Raw genomic sequence first — 21583 nt, 5'->3', positions numbered from 1 at the left:
ACAAATTAAACCTTTATTTTGGACGCAACACTTCTTGCAGGGTTTCTGCGGGTCTTACTATGCCCTGTCACAAACCAAGGGCAAAAACTTCTACAATTGGAGCAGAAAGTCTTCCGTCATGATATTTAAATAGTACATGCATTGAAAACAGTAATTTTGATTTTCAATACAAATATGTAAACCTCCTTCCATCAAGCTAACTTCAGTTGAAAGTCTAGTTTAAGATATGAAGTGTTTGTCTTTAAACATCAGTAAATGGGGTATGAACACCACTTTTCCCTTTTGAATTAAGTGGATTTTTCTGAGCCCATTGGTAGGTATTTGTTTTTGGTTTATCAAACTCGCTTCATTTTGATGTTCTCAAACACTGCTTTTAGTGTCAATTACTTCTCAGTTATCCTAAATGTCTTGATTTAAAGATCTTAAACATTTTAATTACAGCAAAAGTTACTTCCATATTCTAGTAGTGTTTGGTAGCAGTGCTATTTTCTCAGTATTGGGACAGCAAGACCAAATTGCTGCTTGCTGTAAAGAAATCTGCAAATGATTAAAAGATGAATATGAAACAAAACTACAGAATGCCACATTTTATTGTTGGATGTTTCAACACACGTTTTACCAACTAAGATCAGCACTTTTAGAGTTTCATCCCCCTATCTGATGTGAGCATACAGTGCCGTGAAAGGTTTTTGCCCCTTCCTGTTTTTTTTATTTTTTGCATATTTGTCACACTTAAAAGATTCAGATCATCAAACAAATTTGAATATTACACAAAGATAATGCAAGTAAATATAAAATGCAGTTTTTAAATGATTTCATATATTAAGGGAAAAAAGCTGTCCAAACCTGCCTGGCTCTATGTGAACAATTAATGGCCCCCTCCTGTTAAATCATGAAAGAACTGTGATTAACCACATTATTTTAGACAGCTGAGTTAAATTTCATTATCCAAACCCAAGCCTGATTACTGCCAGACCTGTTGAATCAAGAAACCACTTAAATAGAACCTGTCTGACAAAGTGAAGCATGCTTAAAGAGCAACACGTCATGATCTAAAGAAATTCAAGAACAGATGAGAAACAAAATAATTGACATGTATCAGTCTGGAAAGGGTTATAAAGCCATTTCTAAGGCTTTGGGACTCCAGCGAACCACGGTCAGAGCCGTTATCCACAGTGGTGAACCTTCCCAGGAGTGGCCGGCCTACCAAAATTACTCCAAGAGTGCAATGACGACTCATCCAGGAGGTCATAAAAAAAAAAAAACAACATCTAAAGAACTGCAGGCCTCACTTGCCTCAATTAAGGTCAGTGTTCATGAGCAGGACATTGATCCTAAACACACCAGCAAGTCTGCTCTGAATGGCTCAAGAAAAACAAAATGAAGGTTTTGGAGTGTCCAAGTCAAAGTCCCGACTTAAATCCAATTGAGATGCTGTGGCATGACCTTAAACAGTCCTTTAATGCTTAAACCCTCCAATGTGGCTGAATTAAAACAATTCTGCAAAGAAGAGTGGGACAAAATTCCTCCACAGCGATGTGAAAGACTCATTGCCAGTTATTGCAAACGCTTGATTGCAGTTGTTGCAAAAGGTGGCACAACCAGATATTAGATTTAGGGGGCAATTACTTTTTTCACATAGGGCCAGGCAGGATTGGACAGCGTTTTTCCCTTAATAAATGAAATCATCATTTCAAAACTGCATTTTGTATTTACTCGGGTTATCTTTGTGTAATATTAAAATTAGTTTGATCTGAATCATTCAGGTGTGACAAATATGCAAAAAAAATAAATGGGAAGGGGGCAAAAACTTTCACACCACTGTACATTGGCAACACTTCCCAATTTGAAAATACAACTTCCTATGTATGTATGAGAAATCTGTTGGAAGTTGTATTTTCAAATTTGGAAGTGTTGCCAAGTCTATGTCTAATACAAGACATTTACATGTTGACACCATATTGCCATTGTGCTGCGTTCAATGTATTGCTCTTACCTTTATAAAACCTGCCTATGACTTGTCATTAACCTTGTACAAGACTTGCAGACTGTCTTGGGGCTTGTTTTGGTTAGAATGTTTAACAATTGGACAAAGGATAGTTTAACCCTGTACTGATGACTTTATGCATAAGTGTTTAACAAGCATAACAAATATGGTAAGGAGTTGTTAAGGGGTTAAATGTTTTCTTTTTTTCAGGGATAATCAGAGTTGTAAACTGTATTTAGATCAACTGCCTATAGAAAACATTTGACCATCAACACTGTCTGAAGGTTAAACATCACTTCATCAAAAAATAAATAAATCTCAGGCCCCACAAAATAATAATATAAAACATAACAGTAACGACACTATAGAAGTGTCTTTAGAGTCTGAAGCAGAATATCTAAATGTGGTTAAACCAACCGCTTAATATGCTTAAAATGAAAAAAAAAAAAAAATAGAAATCTTTATTTACAGTTATTTATTTGAACGAGTTTGATTATTCCCCCTCCATTTTTTAAATGGTTTTTAGTTCCTGTGTGTGTGATTGTCATGCGTCTCTGCCTGCAGCAGCTCAGAGAGGAAGAGCGGAACCCGCTCCCAATACAGGCTAGAGGATTTCTGTCATAATCTCGTTCATTTAAAAGGGCATGTTTACAACAACCTCAACATTTTGCCTTTTTAACACGAAAAAAGATGCTCAAGCTGGACTGATCTGCTGCCTCGGTCGAAGGAGCTGTCCACCATGAGGTGCTGATCGGCGGCCTGGCAGAACGATGGCGACGGGGAAGTGGCTTCTGTACACGGGTCTCTGTCTGTCTCTCGTCGCCTTGTGTTTCCTGACAGTCGCGATATCATCGGATCACTGGTACGAAACGGACGCGAGGAGATACAAGGAGCGTTGCCGAACCTTCTCGAACCGCAGGAGCGATCCGGGTTTCATTTACATCCCCAACCACAGCCTTCCACTGCGAGCCAGCCGAGCGAGCCTGGACCGATGGGAAGACCGACTGCTGCTGAATAGAAACCGGCGTCAGCTGTTCGCGATGAGCGCGGCGGATGAGTGCAGCAGACGCTGCAATTCAACCAACATGGGGCTGTGGAGCAAATGCCACAGGGTAGGATTTGACCCAGACATCGAAGAGCTCATACAAAAAGGTAAAAGCATCCATCTGAGCCTTATAGGAATATGTATGTGTTGGCTGTATTGATGCAATGTTTTGTTGATGCTGCCATAATGAGAGCCTGGAAACTGCCATTTAAACCTAGAAGCTTGACATCTCTACTAAATGTATATAAGAAGGCCCATCGATGCATCAAATTTAAGTGCCAATTCATTTTAATCAAAAAAACCTATTGGAAGCTTTCTCAATATTGGACATCATGAGCATCTTAGTGGTTAAACATTCATAAACGTTTTCTATGAATTGTAGTGTTTTGGATTAGTGGTTCTCAAGCTTGGTCCTGGAGTACCTGAGCAATGCGCATTCTACCTTAACACGCTTGATATATTTCATCAGCTTGTTAGTAGAGGCTTCAAGATCTGAACATGGTGGTACTCTTGGACTTGGATTGAGAACCACTCATTTGGACTGTATGAGCAATACTCACTCTACCATCTGGGTAATTTACTCATCTAAACGTGACACTTATCCATATGCACAAGAAGGCTCAGCTCCGCATGGGACTTGGTATACCTAATTATGAGCTTGACAACTACCACCCAACTGTCCAAGCCTACCTTACTTAAGCTGGGCATGTGTACAAATCTAAATTATCATACTGGGCCTGGATCTAATGATGATTTTCTTGTTTTTCCAGGAACTATCGAGCGTTGCTCCTTTATAAAGTACTATTACTCCTCCTCTGCAGTGACACGAAAGGATCTTTCCTACAATATCACCAAGACTATCCAGCAAGATGATTGGCATGCCCTGCGTAAGTGGGACACTTTTCGGTTTGCATCAGTGATGTCCTGGACTTTCTTACAAAGGGGTCCTCCCAATATGGTGTGGTGTACTTAATGGGACCTCAATAAGGGTTGCCTACCCTTAACAAATTTTGTCTTGGGCACATGAAGGCCCTGCATATGAGTGTATTTGATATAGAAGGAAGAGTTTTAATCAAGGGTATCAAATCCTTCTCCTAGAATTCCCACCTTCCTGTTTAGTCAGAATGCAAGCAGGTGTGCTAAAGCTGGTTTCAAGTTCAAGTTGCAAAGCAGCTCTACAGGAAATTAAGTTTCCACAATACATTTATATATTGCAGAACCTTAATATATTTAACTTATGGCAAAATTTGGTAAATCTGTATGTTGTCTGAGTGTTGACGCCCTCTGAGGGGGTGGCATTATCTTTTCTCAGGTGTTCGGTCATCTCAGATCATTTAAGGGTTGGATCCAGACTGAAGCTTCTGTCATTCCTTGTTAACATCCCGTGGCAGAAACAGAGAAACAAATAGAGACATAATTAGCGTAGCTGCTGTTCCATCTAAGCAAAAATGATTTGTTCAACCCAAGCTAAAGAATAATAATAATGTACATTTGATCAGATATAACTGCAGTACAAGATTATAAGATGCATTATGTGAATGCTTGGCTAAAGAGATGTGTCTTTAATATAGATTTAAACAGAGAGAGTGTGTCTGAACCCCGAACGTTATCAGGAAGGCTATTCCAGAGTTTGGGAGCCAAATGTGAAAAAGCTCTACCTCCTTTAGTGGACTTTGCTATCCTAGGTACTACCAAGAGTCCAGAGTTTTGCGACCTTAGGGAGCGGGTTGGATTGTAGCGTGGTAGAAGACGAGGTACGCAGGAGCTAAACCATTTAGGGTCTTATAGGCAAGTAATAATATTTTGTAAATGATACGGAACTGAATAGGTAGCCAGTGCAGAGACTGTAAAATTGGGGTAATATGATCATATTTTGTTGACCTGGTAAGAACTCTAGCCGCTGCATTTTGGACTATCTGTAGCTTGTTTATTGAAGATGCAGGACAACCACCTGGCAGTGCATTACAATAGTCCAGTCTAGAGGTCACGAATGCATGAGCTAGCTTTTCTGCATCAGAAACAGATAGCATGTTTCGAAGCTTGGCAATGTTTCTAAGATGGAAGAATGCTGTTTTTGTAACATGGGAAATATGATTTTCAAAGGACAAGTTGCTGTCTAATATAACACCCAGATTTTTTATTTTAGAGGACGTAACAGTACATCCGTCTATCCAAGAGATTCTGTGTACTGTTTTTTGGTCCAATAAGTAATATCTCTGTCTTATCTGAATTCAATAGGAGGAAATTATTGGTCATCCAATCTTTTAAATTTTTTACACAATCTATTAGCTTAGTTTAGAAGTTTCATCTGGTCTTGTTGAGATATATAGTTGAGTTGGTTTTGAGCTTTACTCTGAAAGAAGGTGGCCCTCCAGGAGCGAGATTGGACACCCCCAGTAGTTTGTTTGTTTTTGTTTCTCCAGATTTGCGTCGGATGACAGCTGGCTTCATGGGCATGGCTCTATCCATCATTCTGTTTGGCTGGACCATTGGCATTTTGGGCTGTTGCTGGGAACAAGGCCTCATGCATTACGTTGCCGGTCTACTCTTCCTTATGGGAGGTATGTGAATTCCTCCATGTTTGTTCTCTTAAAAATTAATTGGACAATGCTTGGTGCCTGATCTCTAAACATCTAGTATCATGTCCCACCTCAGGTACCTTCTGCATCATCTCTCTCTGCACATGTGTGGCCGGCATCAACTTTGAACTGTCCCGCTACCCACGTTATCTCTTCAGCCTTCCGGATGATATAAGCCATGGTTACGGCTGGTCCATGTTCAGTGCCTGGGGAGGACTAGGACTGACCCTCATAGCTGGGTTCTTCTGCACCCTGGCACCATCGATTCAGCCACCCCCACCATCCCGTACCGCCTGTCCCAAGTCTCGCATGGAGAACGGAACGGTGTGCTAAAGCTTCACACGACAATTTGTACATTGACATCAACAAACCTGTTCATAGACTTCGTCATGGGTATTAAAAACAGAGAGGCCGTTGAAAGACATTTTGTGCTGGAAGGTGGCAAGCCATGGCTCTTAATTGATGTGCAAAAAGAAGAATCTGTTATAAAAGCACATTTGTACAGTTGTATAAAAGCTTTCATCCCGACATGAGTTCAGCATGTCCTTGGTGAAGCGGTTCTTGGTGTTTGGCTTTGTGTTCAGTAGACCGTGTTTGAATTTCAAGATGAATTTACAGTTTCCAAGACCATTCCGATGTATAATTACCATGAATTTCATTATGTGCTGTAGTTGTTTTCAATGTCAATAATTTCTTCATTGGACAATAAAATGCCTCATGTAAAAAACCCTACTGCTTCTACTCAAACTACACATCGTCAGAAAAAAAGAGAATCAAACAGAGGCAATGAATACTCAATTTTATTTAAGATTTCACTGTTCCAGACCAGCAGAAAAGGGGTCAATTCTTTTCTTTTAGCGCTTTATTTTGTATTAAATGATCTCAGCAGCATGTTAAACCCAAATGTTGGACTACATTGATTTATTTTTTCCTGAAAGAATGAGTGATTGCATTTGATAAATACTGTTTAGTATGGCCACACAGATGAGAAAGAAAGAGAGTAGAAATAATTTGAAGGCCTTGGAATGGTGGCATGTTAGTGTGTGCCCATCTTCATGCTTTCAACACTCATATTATCTGCAATTATGCCTTGATACGTCTCCTTTGTTACCATCCTTCCCAAGGTTCCAGACTCGATTCCAGATTCATACCTTGTATGAATGGCTTATTCTATAGGCAAGCCAATAAACACTTCCCACAGTGGTCTTTCTCGCTTCTCTTCATGGGAATGAAGTTACTGTAGACTTTGTGTTGTGGCATGTCAGGTCTCACACCACCCTTAAATCCAAAATGGATCCCAGCCTAAGATTAGAGAAGGTATTACTCTGTGATTAATGGAGTCCCTTCTAATGAGGACCAGGGTTTGGATTCTACTAATCCACTCAAACATCTCACCTGTGGCTTCGTAAACATTAAACGTGTAAGAAGCTGAGAACATATTATAATCCATTTCCTTCAAGTGGTGGTGAGACCTTACGTACAGGAAGTCTAAAGATTCACAGTATTAAATTACATTCTGTACCTTGGACGAAGGAGTGACGCCAATCAGACACGTTATTCGTTTAAGCACATTCTGTTTAGCCATTGTTAGTTACATGTACACATCAGTGCTCACGGTTTCCTCTGCACATTTCAGTGTCATACACTTATTTTCCCCCAGAATCATATGTGAACGTGTGTGAATGTGTGTTAGGACTCTCAGTGTCTGTCTCAATAATTACCCTGCACTGATGGTGCTCATCATATGTGTGCCTTAAAAAAAAACTGATAACAGACAAACAAATCCTGATGTGGAAGGGATGGAGAGGGAAAGGGTAGAAAGACAAGAGCTTATGTTATGTTATTAATGGAAGGGGTATATTTGCAGTTTCATATTTGTGATGCAGTTAAATTGAGAGAGGGTTGTCTTTAGTGACGGTCAATACCGGCACTCTGTAGGATGTCTGTGGCTGTCTGTGCTGGGGGTCTGAAGGCTGTTTGAAAACCTGGAGGTGGGGAGTGGAACTGATTTGGGGTGAGTGTGGGAGGAGGGAGGTAAGGGGCCCAGGCAGCTCTGTGTAAGGACAGTTGGGCGGCCGCGTCCAGGAGGCCGGTGTGCGGGGGCTGTGAGAGTGCGCTGGAGATGGGCGGTCCGTCCATCTCTGTGAGTGCCTGCAGCGACTTGAGCCAGTGTGGTGGATTGTCATCCTGGAGACAGTCCAAACTGTTGCCTGTGGATGCTGGGATGCCTGGGGTTTGAAAAGGGACATAAATGAGTACTATTAGCGATGAAGGTTTTATCTGTAACCAGGGAGTTTACGGAACACAAATCGCACCTGTGATGATGGCGGGGTCCATCCAACTGGCCGTACTGTCCCAGCTGAGGCTGTGCGAGACTCCAGTCGAGCCTACCGGCACCCCGATGTGGTTCACACTGGAAGTGGAGGAAGAGGAGGAGGAAGAGGTAGAGTTCGGGAGGCCTCCGAAGTTGATGTTGATATTTGGTAGGAGCGCTCGCAGTCCGTCCTGCCACTCTTTCACATTTAAGCTTTCCACAGAACCATTGTTTTCTGAAAGAGCAACAATTTAATGAGAAACATGAGAATTGAAACTTTGCAGCATCCTTAAAGGCATTGTTCACCCAATAATTAAAATTCGCTTGGTTTACAAACAGAAGAACACCAGTAATATTATTTACTGGTAATATTTCATTTTATTCAAGCTACCGAAAATAGTTTTGAATAGTTTTAGTTAATAACAACACTGAAGATGATCACAGTTCACTCTCATAAAGGGCTCAGAGGCACAAACAAGCTGAATTAGCCATCAAGGGAAAATAAAATTACAATTAAAATGCAACTCAGTGCAAAAAAACAACAATAAACGTACTGGGAATGAGTTCAACAACTTGTTTGTATTTGGATCAGTGGGCTACAACTGTAGCCCTGCTTAGACCAGGTGTTTTAACACACACAGGTGTTTCACAAAAAAAAACTGGAGCGCACAAGACAGATGCATCCCCTAACCTGATATAGGAATCCCCCCAAGGCCGGTGCTATGGTGCTGGGCCGGCATGCTCAGGTCTAAGAAATGGCTGTGCGCAGCTGAGGCCGTGTGGTTCAAGTGTGTGAGGTTATTGCGGGTGGGAAGGCCCATCCAGGGGTGGCGTGCGGTCATGTGTTGGGGCAGGCTGAAGGAGTTATAGAGGCCTCTGTGCTGGAGGTGAGGAAGGCGCTGTTGGCCGTTAGGGAGGCTGGTCTGGTGGGAAGAGGGGTTGGGAGAGAGGGTGGAATGCTCCTGGACTGACAACTCTTTCTCTATGAGGTCGGCCAGGGCCTTCCGTGTGACGTCAAACGGGTCGAAGCCGAGGTCATCGTCCTGCTGCTGCTGCTTGGCCGAAGAGCCAAAACCGAAGGCCGCCTGCCAATCAGTGGAGGACGACACTGGGATAGTGTCTGCAAAAGGAAGAGAGTTTGGTGGGTTTAGCTCTGCCCATACTGAAATCTTATTGGTCCACTACACTGCATTTACTGTACGGGCCTACCTGAGGTGAAAAGGCTCTGTGGTTCTGGAGTCATAGGCCAGTCAGAGGCTCCCTGTGGTGAACTGGAGAAAGGCGGCAGGCCGCTGGGGATGGGATTAGGATGTCTGAAATTGCTGTTGTCTGAGAAAAGCGACTGAGACTCTGCTGCTGCCCCCTCGAAAGGTGAGCGCGCTGAGAGTTCGGCCATGCTGATGGGCACAACGAGGCTGGGTTTAGTAAGGCCAGGTGGAGGAGATGGGGAATCGCTACTGGATGTCTGCCCAACCAAATACAGACAGATGGATTAAAAAAAAAAAAAAAAAAGACACAAAAACTATTCTTAGAGATTCTTGGAGAGTTTTTAGCACTTACCTGTGATATATTTTCCCCGTTTCCTATACTTATGGGTTCTGACGGTTTGCCAATTGGACTGAAATGGAAGCACAATGTGATAAGCATGCACAAGAACACACAGGAAGAAAAATCACTTGATAAAAAGCAACGTATATTGTTGTATATCAAAAGAACAACTGGCCAGGCTTCTGTAGTACAGTACCTGGTAGGTTCTAAGGCTGATGGGAAGGGTGGAAGGCCTGTGTTCTGTTCTGTACCCTGTTCAGGGTCTGGTTCGTCTGGAGTCATGTGGTCTGAGTCTGTTAGGCAGTCTAAAAGAGAAGGGGACTTGCGATGCTCTGTAGTTAAACCATTAACCATTTTCCCATAATTCTGTAATGAGGGCCATCCTTCTTTATTGGTACTATTAGGTCTGGGGGAAAAAAGTTAAAGTTAAAAATGGAAATCACACTTCTCATAGAAAAGAAACACTTACAGTGCCCTCCAAAAGTATTGGAACAGTGAAGACAAAATTGCTCTGTTGGCTGTGGAGTCAAGACATTTACAAATATGATTAAAAGATGAATAGGAGACAAAACTACACAATGTCACATTTTATTATTGGGCGATTCAACACATAGATGTTTTACCAGCTAAGAAGTTCAGCACTTTTAGAGTTTCATCCCTCTATCTGATGTGAGCATAAGTATTGTAACAGTTGCCTCACAGGTCTTTCTAAGTGATCAGCTGTTTCCTGTTGCATTAATTCTTCAGATATTAAAAGCAGGGAATGTGTCGTATCAGTTATATCCATTACTTCTGCATTCTGAATCTTGCATTCGATGATGACACACACAAACCAGGATGAAGACGAGGGAGCTGACTTTGAGAGAAAGGCAAGTGATTTGGATGCTAAAAGAAAAGAGGAAGTCAGTTAGAGCTCTAGCAAAAACAATGGGCATGGAGAAATCAAGAGTTCAGAAACCACCAGCGACACCAGCAACCAACAACAACCTGATCGGCTGAGAAAACAACAGTAGTTGATGACAGACAAATCATAAAAGCTGTGAAAATGGACCATAAAAGACGTGTCTGTAAAATCACCAACAACTTCTAGAAAGCTGGGGTGATGCTCTGACAATTTTCCTCAGGAGACTTTGACACAGAATTACAGATGCTACACAGCAAGATGCAAACCTCTGACCAGCACCAAAAATAGAGTTGTCAAAAAAGCACAAAGGTGAGCCAGAAGAGTTTTGGAACTGTGTTTATGGACTGATGATACAAAGATGAACCTTTATCTAAGTGATGGGAAAGCAAAAATGTGGAGAAACAAAGGGAACTGCAAATGATCCCAAGCATACAGCCTCATCTGTAAAGCATGGTGGAGGTGGTGTCGTGGCATGGGCATGCATGGCTGTCTCTGGAACAGGCCCTCTCAACTTTACTGATGACTTAATGTATGATGACAGTAGCAGAATGAATTTGGAAGGGTACAAAACCATCTTGCCTACCAATATTCAAGAAAATGCCACCAGATTCATTGGGAAGTGCTTCATATTGCATCAGGACAATGACCCAAAACACCCTGCCAGTTCAGTCTAGGAGTTTATAAGGGCAAAGAAATGGAAAGTCTTAGATTGCCCAAGTCAATCTCCAGATTTAAATCCGATTGAACATGAATATCACCAGCTGGAGAGGAGAGTAAAGGCAGAAACTCCCCAAAACAAACAACAATTGGGATTGGCTGCATTAAACGCTGGGAAAAGCACTTCAAAGGATGAGAGCAAGAGTCTGGTGATGTCTATGGGTCACAGAGTCACTGCTGTGATTGTGTGCAAGGGATTTGCAACTAAATAATAGCTTTTAATCTTTTATATCTGCCTTATGTTCAACTGTTCCAATACTTATGCTCACATCAATGAGTGGGATGAACTCTAAAAGTGCTGTTCTTTTTATTTGGTAAAACATGTATGTGTTGAAACGGCTAATAATAAAATGTGACATTCTGTAGTTTTGTCTCATATTCATCTTTTAATCATATTTGCAAATGTCTTGACTTCACAGCCAACAGAGCAATTTTGTCTTTATTGTTCCAATACTTATGGAGGGCACTGTATATAATAATTAAATATGTACAATATCCAAAAGATTGGAATCAGTAAGTTTTTATTAAATAAATGTTTTTATTTAGCAAGGATGCATTAAATTGATCAAAAGTAACAGTAAAAGACATTTCTAATGTTAAAAAAACTATTTTAAATAAATATTGTTCTTTTGAACTTTTTATTCATCAAAGAATCCTAAATAATAAAAAAAAATCAAGATCATGTGATGCTGAAGACTGGAGTAATGGCTGCTGAATACATAAATACAAGGGATAAATTATTTTAAAATAGATTAAAAAAATAAATAAATAGTAATTTCACAATAATATTGTTTTTGATCAAATAAATGCCGCCTTGATAAGCATAAGACACGTTTTTCAAAAACATCTGAAAAATCTTACCGACCACAAACCTTTGAATGGTAATATGTATAATTTTTTTATTGTTTATGAAAATTAATTATTACTTAGTTAATAATAGAGTATAATGCAACCATAAGCCAGATTCAATGTTAATTAAAAATATGAATATGTTCATCTGACTGGGCAGGTGCAGCAATGAAATTCAGGATAAAAACAACACCTCTGAGTGGAGTTGGGTTTGCTCTTGGACTTCTCTCCACACGTTGAGGTTTGTAAAAAGTTGGGGTTTGCTTTGTAAAGGTCTTGGAGTAATTTTTGTTCATACTCTTGATGTTTCCCAGCCTAAAAACAATTAACACAGCAGTCGAACAATATCAATATAAGACCGCACAAATGCCTTGTTTCTAAATGCTTTTTTCTGAACTGATTGATCTGCAGTGTAAACAACTGTGCTCACCTGCATTTCTTCTTTTGTAAAACTAGCCGCTTCATCCCCTAGTTCATGTAAATACATGCAGTCCGGTTTAGGACACTGCATGCTTTTGAGAAAATAACTGCAGTACTTTGTTGTACCTAAAGAAGCCTTGAGACAAAACAGTGACAGACAAGTATTTTAAAAACAAACAACTTCAAAGTGACAGAATACACAATAAACATTTAACACAGACATAATATACTTAACGTGTGATAATTTTGTAAATGGCTTAAATTGTGATGGTTTAGCACCTACCTTGAGTGTTCTACCATCCACTATGACATTGTTAACACACTGTATTGCTCTAAGGGCATCCTCTGAACGAATGTAAGTTACATAGGCACTGGCACTAGGACCCTGTGGAGCGAAAGGTCAAAATAAATCTGTGTGTGTTTTCTTTATTCAACTCAAGACTTTTTCACAGGTGCTAAATACACAGGAAGCACGTGAGCATCATGTTTCATAACTAAGATCACATGTGGCTTTTCTTACCTGTGAACCTGCATATGATGTGCTGTTATTGATGACCACTTTATGGATTTTGCCGAATTTTCCAAAATATTCCGGACGTTTTAGTACCTGAGAAGTAATCAAAGTGAGAGTGATTCTTCCAGTGAATTATTGCATGAACCACAAAACAGACACTACACTGAATTATGCCCACTTATCATACAATCAATCTGTGAAATGACTCTGAGGGAGGAAATTTCTGTTTGTTCAGCAAAATGTAAATGACTCGCTGATTTACACTCTTTTTGAGCTATTCTCATTTACCTCCTACAGGAAGTGACATTTCTCACAGATATGATATGGCCAAAGGGTACAGCGGATTTTACATGATCAGATTTAAATACACATTCATTGAGATTAAATAAATTACCGTTTGTAACGTTTGTAATCAGTACAAATTTAAAAAATAAATTACCAATTTAATTCATTCTTTTTATTTATTAAATTGTACACTACCGTTTGAAAGGTTGGGGTCAGTATTTTTTTTTTAATTATTAATTTATTCAGCAAGAATGCATTAAATCTATTTAAAATGGCATTTATATTACAAAATATTTCTTTTTCAAATAAACGCTGATCTTTTGAGCTTTCCATTTATCAGTGAAAATTTGCATGAAAATATTCAGCACAACTGTTTTCAACAATCAGAAGTGTTTCTTGATGACCAAATCAGCATATTAGAATGATTTCTGAAGGATCATGTGACACTGAAAACTGGAGTAGCGGCTGCTGAAAATTCAGCTTTGCATTTGCATTGCATTAGGGGGCAGTCGTGGCCCTGTTATAGCTGTTATATAATAAACAAAAAAAAAAGACAACGGCATTGTTTAACATAAGCATTTACCTCTGCATCTGCGAGTCTTTGAGAAAGTCCCACGACAAACACGAGGTTCCGCTGCACCACACGGACACTGGCCAGGTGCTTGCGGTTCTCTGTCACCTTCTGCTTCTTTTCGTTCTGCTTCTGCTTCTTCTCGTTCTTTATCCTCTGGATCTCCTCTTGTGACAGTGGTTTGTATACTGCCGGATCCTCCGGATAAGGCTACAGAACACACAGAGCCAGTTACCTCATTTGATCTGTATCTGAGGGGTGTCAGTTCTCAAAGAACTCTGAAAATAGGTCAAGTTTTCAGGCTGACACCATCACAGTGAGTCAAATGAACCACATTGCGTTTACACTTGGGAAGTGCTGTTTGCCAAGAAAGCGGTGCAATACACTTTAGCCACAGTTGCATAATCAGGCTTGAGAACATTAAGGCTGGTTAATCAGATGGTATTTGACCACTGTGCTTGTGTATAACAATATATCTTTTTATATTTAACAATACATTCACACTAACAATACATATTGACCATCCAGCTTTCTAGATTGGTGATTTTGAACTTATTTTGCCTCAGGAGTTTGACTGTGTGTTGGGCATTAAGTGGCGAACCAACACAGTAGCAGAATTGTTTAACAGGACAGTTCACCCAAAAATGAAAATTTTGTTATCAGTTACTCACCAGTTTCACACTCATGAGACTTTTGTTCATCTTTGAAACACAAATGAAGATATTTTTAATGAAACCTGCGAGATGGCTGTTCCTACACTGTATTTAGTGGAATGTAGTCCATTCCACTAAATCTTTGATGCAATAAAAAGTTTATAAAGAGATCTGCATAGATCAAAGATTAAATCTGTTCATCAATTTGATCATGCCCTCAGAAGACTTGGATTAAACCACTTGGTTCATATGGATTAGTTTTACAATGTTTTAAATGAACTTTTTGGACCATCTAAGTTTTGGTGGAATAGACTGAAAAGAAATATCCATTTAAAAAAATAAAAATAAACTTTGTATAAAATGAAAAATTAAAAAGTCTTATGGGTTTTGAACAACATGAGGGAGAGTAAATAAATTTTCATGTTTGGGTGAAGTAACCTTTTCACATATGATATTTAAATGTTCATACCAAAATACAAAGTTCTCTCTCAAATCTAACATTAAATTTATTAATATTGTAATATTTAACAAGAATTTAACAAGAAATGGTGTGATCCCAGGAATATTTGGCAAATCGGACCATGTCGCCATTTTCCTCACACCGGAATACAAACAAAGGCTCGTTCAGGATCCTCCGGTGCAGAGAGTAGTGACGCGCTGTTCCTCCCACTTAGAGGCTATGCTGCAGGCGGCTCTTGATGACGTCGACTGGGACATGTTCCGGGCGAGTTCTTCTGACGTCAGCGAGTTCACGGATGTAGCATTAAGCTTAAACACGCTAACCGAGCAAGCTACAGAAACAATAACGATAAGGACATTCTCCAATCAGAAACCGTGGATGGACAGAACAATCCGTGCTGCGGTTAACACACATGCTGCCGCTTACAACGAGGCTCTTCTGACCGGGAATATGAGAGAGTACAAAGCATCGTGCTATGCTCTTCGACGCGCAGTAAGAGCCGCTAAACACAGATACAGAGAGAGAATTGAGTCTCATTTCCAGCTCAATGACTCTCGACGGATGTGGCAGGGACTGAGGACCATCTGTGCCTTCGGAAACAAATCCTCCGCAGAGGTGAGAGCAGATCCGTTGCTGGCCGACGAGTTAAACACCTTCTACGGCTGCTTCGATTGTAACGGCGTCTCTGCCGTCTAGCACGTCAGGAAGCAGCAGGCAGAGCAGCGATGATCCTGTAATCACCGTGTCGGAGGATGAGGTTCGGAGGGCGCTAAAGAAAGTGAACGTCAGGAAAGCAGCCGGACCTGATGGGATAACCGGCCGTGTTCTGAGGTCCTGCACCGATCAGCTCGCTGGTTTGTTCACTTCTATCTTTAATGAGTCCCTTGCTACCTCCGTGGTTCCCACCTCATTCAAAAAATCCATCATTATCCCTGTGCCAAAGAACAATAAACCCTGTTGCCTGAATGATTATCGCCCAGTTGCCCTCACATCTATAGTCATGAAGGTTTTTGAGAGACTTGTAAAGAGCCACATCTGCTCCTCCATCCCTGATACTTTGGACCCTCTTCAGTTTGCCAATAGATCTACTGACGATGCCATCTCTCACGTCCTCCACTCTTCCCTCACACACTTGGACAGCAACAATGGGAATTATGTAAGGCTGCTATTCATTGACTATAGCTCAGCTTTCAACACTATAGTCCCCATCAAGCTGGCTTCTAAACTCACAGACCTCGGCCTAAACTCCTCACTCTGTGACTGGATTCAAGACTTCCTCACCGGCAGACCTCAACTGGTGAAAGTTGGCCAGTTCACCTCAAACTCCATCACCCTGAACGTAGGAGCCCCACAGGGCTGTGTCCTGAGTCCCCTGCTCTACTCTCTCTACACGCATAACTGCGTGTCCTCTCACAGCTCCACATCTATTATCAAATTCGCTGATGATACTGTGGTTCTGGGCCTCATCTCCAACAATGATGAGACCGCATACTTGGATGAGGTAGAGAGACTCGCATCATGGTGCTAGGACAACTGTCTCTCTCTGAATGTGAGCAAAACTAAAGAGCTGATCATGGACTTTAGGAAGAGAGAGCAGCAGCCCTACACTCCTCTTATGATCAGTAGGACTGCTGTGGAGAGGGTGAGTAGCTTCAAGTACCTCGGTGTAAACATCTCCGAGAACCTGACTTGGACTACACGCATCCAATCACAGGTTAAGAAAGCCAGGCAAAGACTGTACCATCTGCGACAGCTGAGGGAATTCAGGGTCTCACCAGCAATCCTGAAAACTTTCTATTCAGGGACCATAGAAAGTGTATTGACTCAGTGTGGTATGGAAACAGCTCCAATCAGGACTGCAAAGCACTACAGAGAGTTGTGCGCTAAGCTCAGCGCATCTCAGGGTCTGCTCTCCACTCTCTGCAGGACATCTACCTCAAATGCTGCAAAAATAGAGCTGTCAAAATCATTAAGGACTCTAATCACCCTGGTAACCGACTATTCACTTTGCTTCCATCTGGTAAGCGCTTCCGTAGCCTGATGGCAAAAACTGAGAGACTTAGGAGGAGCTTCTTCCCCCAGGTCATCAGGCTCCTAAACTCTAACTCTGTGTCATAACATCACATGACTCCATGTAAATATCACCATATCAATAAGCTATTCATAATTTTTCTCTACCTCATATTGCTGCTATTTACATACCGTGTACAACTTTTTTGCACATTCCTCTTTATTACTATTTAAGTCAACAACATACTGACCTGCACATTTATATTTAAATTTTTTATCTTTTATTTTATTCTTTAATTTTTTTCTACTTTTCTTTTTCTTAATATTTGTATTCTATATAATTGCACTGTCCTTGGAGCGGACCTGACTTACATTTCACTGCTGGTTATACTCTGTATAATTGTGTATGTGACAAATAAAAAATCTTGAATCTTGAATTCAATCTAAAAATTGACTGTTTAATACTTTCATATTTATTTGCATAATTATCTAATAGGTAATAAATCATTTCAAATTGATTTAATTTTACTGATTAATATAATATCAGTAGAAAAACTAATAAACATGATACAACAGATATCACTATCAGCCATATCGATATCAACTACTACCTGATTAAGTGCACATCAAGGACAGCTTCTTATATATAGTGTAACGGTGTCCCAATAGCGACGTTGACGTTTGGACAAACAGATATAAAACAAGTAGTCCATCACAATCATCAGAAGTTGTATACAAATTTCAAGCAGAATCTTACCTTTCTGCAAGCAGGACAGAGACCGTTCTCGTCTGTGCGGATGCGGTGCCAGCAAAAGCGGCAGATTTGGTAGCCGCAGGTGCAGGGGAAGAAGTTGACATCGTCAATTTCCAGCGGTTCCATGCACAGTGGGCACTCCATGGGGTCTTCTTTCAGCTCGGGACTGCGGGACATCCTATCGTACGGCAAGTTCAGGAGAGTCTCTGGCAGGTTGGCCGAAGGGCTGAGGCAAAGTCAAGGCAAGTAGATTTGATTTAAATGTGGCATCGTAGATGATGACACTACTTTATTCTAGTACATAAATACTCTTGTTAAATATTCATATTGAAAAATGAGTTAGATCAAAACAAAGCGAATAGCCATGACAAATTAACAGTCAGCTGTCATGGGCTCATAGCAGTCCAAAACATCAAGCTACCACAAAGCACATTAAGCCTTTTCATGTTTCTCTCATTACAATCAGTTGGCCCAGTTGTCTATAAACATGCTGATGTATTGGGATTGCAGAATAGGACCACTGGGTCACATTAGAGATGACTGAAAGTCAGGTATTCACAGTCTATAGACAGACACGAATACCTAATTTACAATATTCACATTTCAAATAAACAATTTTTACACACAATACAGCGCTAATGTTGTATTTAGCACAAAATACTAAAGCTTTATAAAGTGTAAAATTCCGCTCGTTCATTCTCGTGAGTGTCTACATTCCTCCACAAGCGCACGTGAGCTCAGCTTTACAGAAACGCGCTGATCTGATCACAGACACAGAACAACACCATCCAGACTCTGTTTTCATTATTCTCGGGGACTTTAATAAAGCGAATCTCTCCCGCGAACTGCAAAAATAGAGACAGCATGTTACATGTCCCACCAGAGACAGTAATATATTGGATCACTGTTACACAGCGATAAAGGATGCATATCACTCTGTTCCACGGGCAGCTTTAGGACTCTCTGATCGCTGTTTGGTTCATCTTATTCCGACCTACAGGCAGAAACTGAAGTCAGCTAAACCTGTATTAAGGACTGTAAAGAGATGGGCTAATGAGACAGAGTGGGTTTTACAAGCCTGTCTCGACCTTACTGATTGGAGTGTTTTTGAAGCTGCTGATGATCTGGATGAGCTCACAGAGACTGTAACATCATATTTCAGTTTCTGTGAGGATATGTGCATGCCTACCAGGACTCATCTAACTTATAACAACGACAAACCGTGGTTCACTGTAAAACTCAGACAGCTCCGTCAGGCCAAAGAAGATGCTTACAGGAATGGGGACACAGTCTTGTATAAACAGGCCAAATACACACTGGAAAAGGAGATCAGAGGGGCAAAGAGGAATTATTCTGATAAGTTAAGGATCCAATTCTCTTCCAGTGACACAGCTTCAGTGTGGAAAGGTCTGAAAGACATCAATTAGAAGACACCACTCCAGCACTGTGGAGAATGAACAACTGGCAGACAATGTGAATGATATCTACTGCAGGTTTGAAAAAACACCATTCACACTTCCTGCAACCCCCCCACCCCCTGCACTGCAGATAAGAGAAGATGACATGAGACAGGTCTTCAAAAAGAACAAGAGAAGGAAGGCACCAGGCCCAGACGGTGTGACACCTGCCTGTCTGAAATCCTGTGCTGACCAGCTGGCCCCCATCATCCCCGTCCCAAAGAAACCCAAGATAACAAGATTTACCGACTACAGACCTGTGGCTCTAACATCTGTGGTCATGAAGTCATTTGAAAAACTGGTTTTGGCTTATCTGAAGGACATCACTGGACCCTTACTGGACCACCTGCAGTTTGCCTACAGAGCAAACAGGTCTGTGGATGATGCAGTCAACATGGGACAGACCAGGGACTTATGTGAGGATCCTGTTTGTGGACTTCAGCTCGGCCTTTAACACTATCATTCCAGACCTCCTCCTGCCCAAACTAACTCAGCTTTCTGTGCCCACCTCCGTCTGTCAGTGGATCAACAGCCTCCTGACAGACAGGCAGCAGCTAGTGAGGCTGGGAAAATACACATCCAGCACCCATATGATCAGCACTGGAGCTCCTCAGGGCTGTGTTCTCTCCCCACTGCTCTTCTCTCTGTACACCAATGACTGCACATCTAAAGACCCCTCTGTCAAACTCCTGAAGTTTGCAGATGACACCACACTGATCGGCCTCATCCAGGATGGTGACGAGTCTGCTTACAGACAGGAGGTTAAGGAGCTGGCTGTCTGGTGCAGTCTTAACAACCTGGAGCTCAACATGCTCAAAACTGTGGATTGTGGACTTCAGGAGAAACCCCCCTGCTCTCCCCCCACTCACCATCATGAACAGCACTGTGACTGCAGTGGAGTCATTCAGATTCCTGGGCACTACAATTTCTCAGGACCTGAAGTGGGACATTCACACTTACTCTATAGTGAAAAAGGCCCAGCAGAGGTCATACCTGTACATACTGAATTGTCTATTTTGTATACTGTGTTTGTGCTATTTTGCATATTGTCCATTTTGTATATTTGTACATCATTATTATTATATGTGTCCTGTTGCTGTCATTCTGTCGCACTGTGGAGCTACTGTCAATAAAACAAATTCCTCGTATGTGCAAACATACCTTAGCAATAAAGCTCATTCTGATTCTGATTCTACTGCGAATGACATTATCTCTTTTGTCCAACCCTGACATTTGCATCACAACAAATGCATGTTTAAAAGATGTAGCTAATATTTTCCTCACAAAATATGCATTATAAAAAGCATATATTAAATTATATCAGCGAAAGCATGCATTAAACATTCACACTTCAATCTCTCGCATCTGATCAAAACAGTTTGATTCGTAGACCTTCGTAGAGCCCGTTTCAGCTTCACATTGACATTAATTAAACAAACAACACATTGAATCCTATTTTAAAGTCTATGAATTATTATTGAAATCGCAGTTATTGACATCTCACATCATATATGTCTAGCGGTGCGTCAGTCGCGCTGAAAGCCGGTCAGGTGTCTCCACAGCTGGGACAGACTTCAACTGACGTGCGGCACAACAACACAACGCCTAAAACATTTCATTTACCCTCCAACAACAAATAACACACAAACGTAAAAGCACGGATATATTGAAATGATTGAAAGCTAATAAAACGACTTTCTCTCCATATATATTCTGTCGATAACGATTGTTTTCTGAACGTTTCTATTTTGCGGCCTACACACAGCTAAAGCCTGCGACTCTCCTACTAAACGGCCCGGCGACTAGAGGAGGAACCGCCGCCTGTCCACCTTTGACTTCATCCTTCACTTAAACTGAAGGTTTTATTCTTTAACCATAGGGTTAGTCTGCTTCAACACACATATACATACCTAATACCGATGTAGTAGTTATAATCATGTGCACTGATCGCAATTAAAGCAGTTGTTTTGTAGGGTACTCACTTCTACTAGCTGGTCCTGTATTGCAGGGATTCCACTCCAAGGGATATTCACTCTAGTTTAGGCGGGGGTTTCTGCCTTTCAACTGATCAGATGTGCCTATCTGATAGTCTGGAATGAGCACTACTCCACAGCTCAGATGTTCAAAATTGATTAGATGCTTTCCTACTCAGTTTTAATGTTTATTTAGGTAGCAGATTTTTACCACCATTTTACACTGAAATGAGGAGGGAATACATTAACCAGTCAGCGCTCACTGAGTTTGCGCAAGCCGCGAGGCACAATGCATTGTGGGAGATGTAGTTTACTTTGTCATCATAATTTTTAACATCAGTAATGTACTACAGTCACCACGAGGGGCGATATAAATAGATACCATGTCAGATTTAGGTGCACTTAGGAAAAATACATTGTTAAAAGTAAGTATTTTCATTTTTGAAGTTTATAATTTGCTTTTGTTATTGTAACAGTTGCAGAAATTCAAATGAAATATTTAACTAAATAACTTTGTTTTATAAGACAATTTCTTTTAGATTT

General features: G+C 40.9%; 2 protein-coding genes across 2 annotated transcripts; one reads left to right on the top strand and one right to left on the bottom strand.

Moving 5' to 3' along the window:
• Window positions 1-2537: 2537 nt before the first annotated feature.
• LOC306867108 (transmembrane protein 178B-like) lies at window positions 2538-6512 on the top strand. The gene is made up of 4 exons (XM_079412629.1): window positions 2538-3139; window positions 3803-3919; window positions 5456-5593; window positions 5688-6512. The coding sequence occupies exons 1-4, from the start codon at window positions 2758-2760 to the stop codon at window positions 5942-5944; spliced, it is 894 nt and encodes a 297-aa protein (XP_079268755.1). The 5' UTR covers window positions 2538-2757; the 3' UTR covers window positions 5945-6512.
• On the bottom strand, window positions 6391-21321 carry LOC306867105 (CCR4-NOT transcription complex subunit 4-like). Its single transcript, XM_079412625.1, has 13 exons — window positions 21050-21321; window positions 17614-17836; window positions 13746-13943; window positions 12884-12970; window positions 12647-12748; window positions 12374-12499; window positions 12137-12258; window positions 9670-9879; window positions 9486-9543; window positions 9135-9390; window positions 8617-9045; window positions 7927-8160; window positions 6391-7839 (listed from the first exon to the last, which is right to left on the bottom strand). Exons 2-13 carry the CDS (start codon window positions 17785-17787, stop codon window positions 7520-7522), a joined length of 2316 nt encoding a protein of 771 aa, XP_079268751.1. The 5' UTR covers window positions 17788-17836; window positions 21050-21321; the 3' UTR covers window positions 6391-7519.
• Between the last annotated feature and the right edge of the window lie 262 nt (window positions 21322-21583).

Source organism: Barbus barbus, assembly GCF_936440315.1.
Source record: "Barbus barbus genome assembly, chromosome: 48".
In the NCBI taxonomy this organism is placed as follows: Eukaryota; Metazoa; Chordata; class Actinopteri; order Cypriniformes; family Cyprinidae; genus Barbus; species Barbus barbus.
Note: the sequence above shows the minus strand (reverse complement) of the source record. Positions and strands in the feature narration are given on the sequence as shown.

Excerpts from the sequence above, each read along its gene's own strand:
- LOC306867105 (XM_079412625.1), bottom strand. The coding sequence starts at position 17,787 with ATGTCCCGCAGTCCCGAGCTGAAAGAAGACCCCATGGAGTGCCCACTG. Across the intron at positions 12,500-12,646 it reads TGGATGGTAGAACACTCAAG|GCTTCTTTAGGTACAACAAA; the intron begins GTAGGTGCTAAA and ends TTTTGTCTCAAG. Across the intron at positions 12,259-12,373 it reads TTACAAAAGAAGAAATGCAG|GCTGGGAAACATCAAGAGTA; the intron begins GTGAGCACAGTT and ends AATTGTTTTTAG.
- LOC306867108 (XM_079412629.1), top strand. The coding sequence starts at position 2,758 with ATGGCGACGGGGAAGTGGCTTCTGTACACGGGTCTCTGTCTGTCTCTC. Across the intron at positions 3,920-5,455 it reads AGATGATTGGCATGCCCTGC|ATTTGCGTCGGATGACAGCT; the intron begins GTAAGTGGGACA and ends TTGTTTCTCCAG. Across the intron at positions 5,594-5,687 it reads TCTACTCTTCCTTATGGGAG|GTACCTTCTGCATCATCTCT; the intron begins GTATGTGAATTC and ends GTCCCACCTCAG.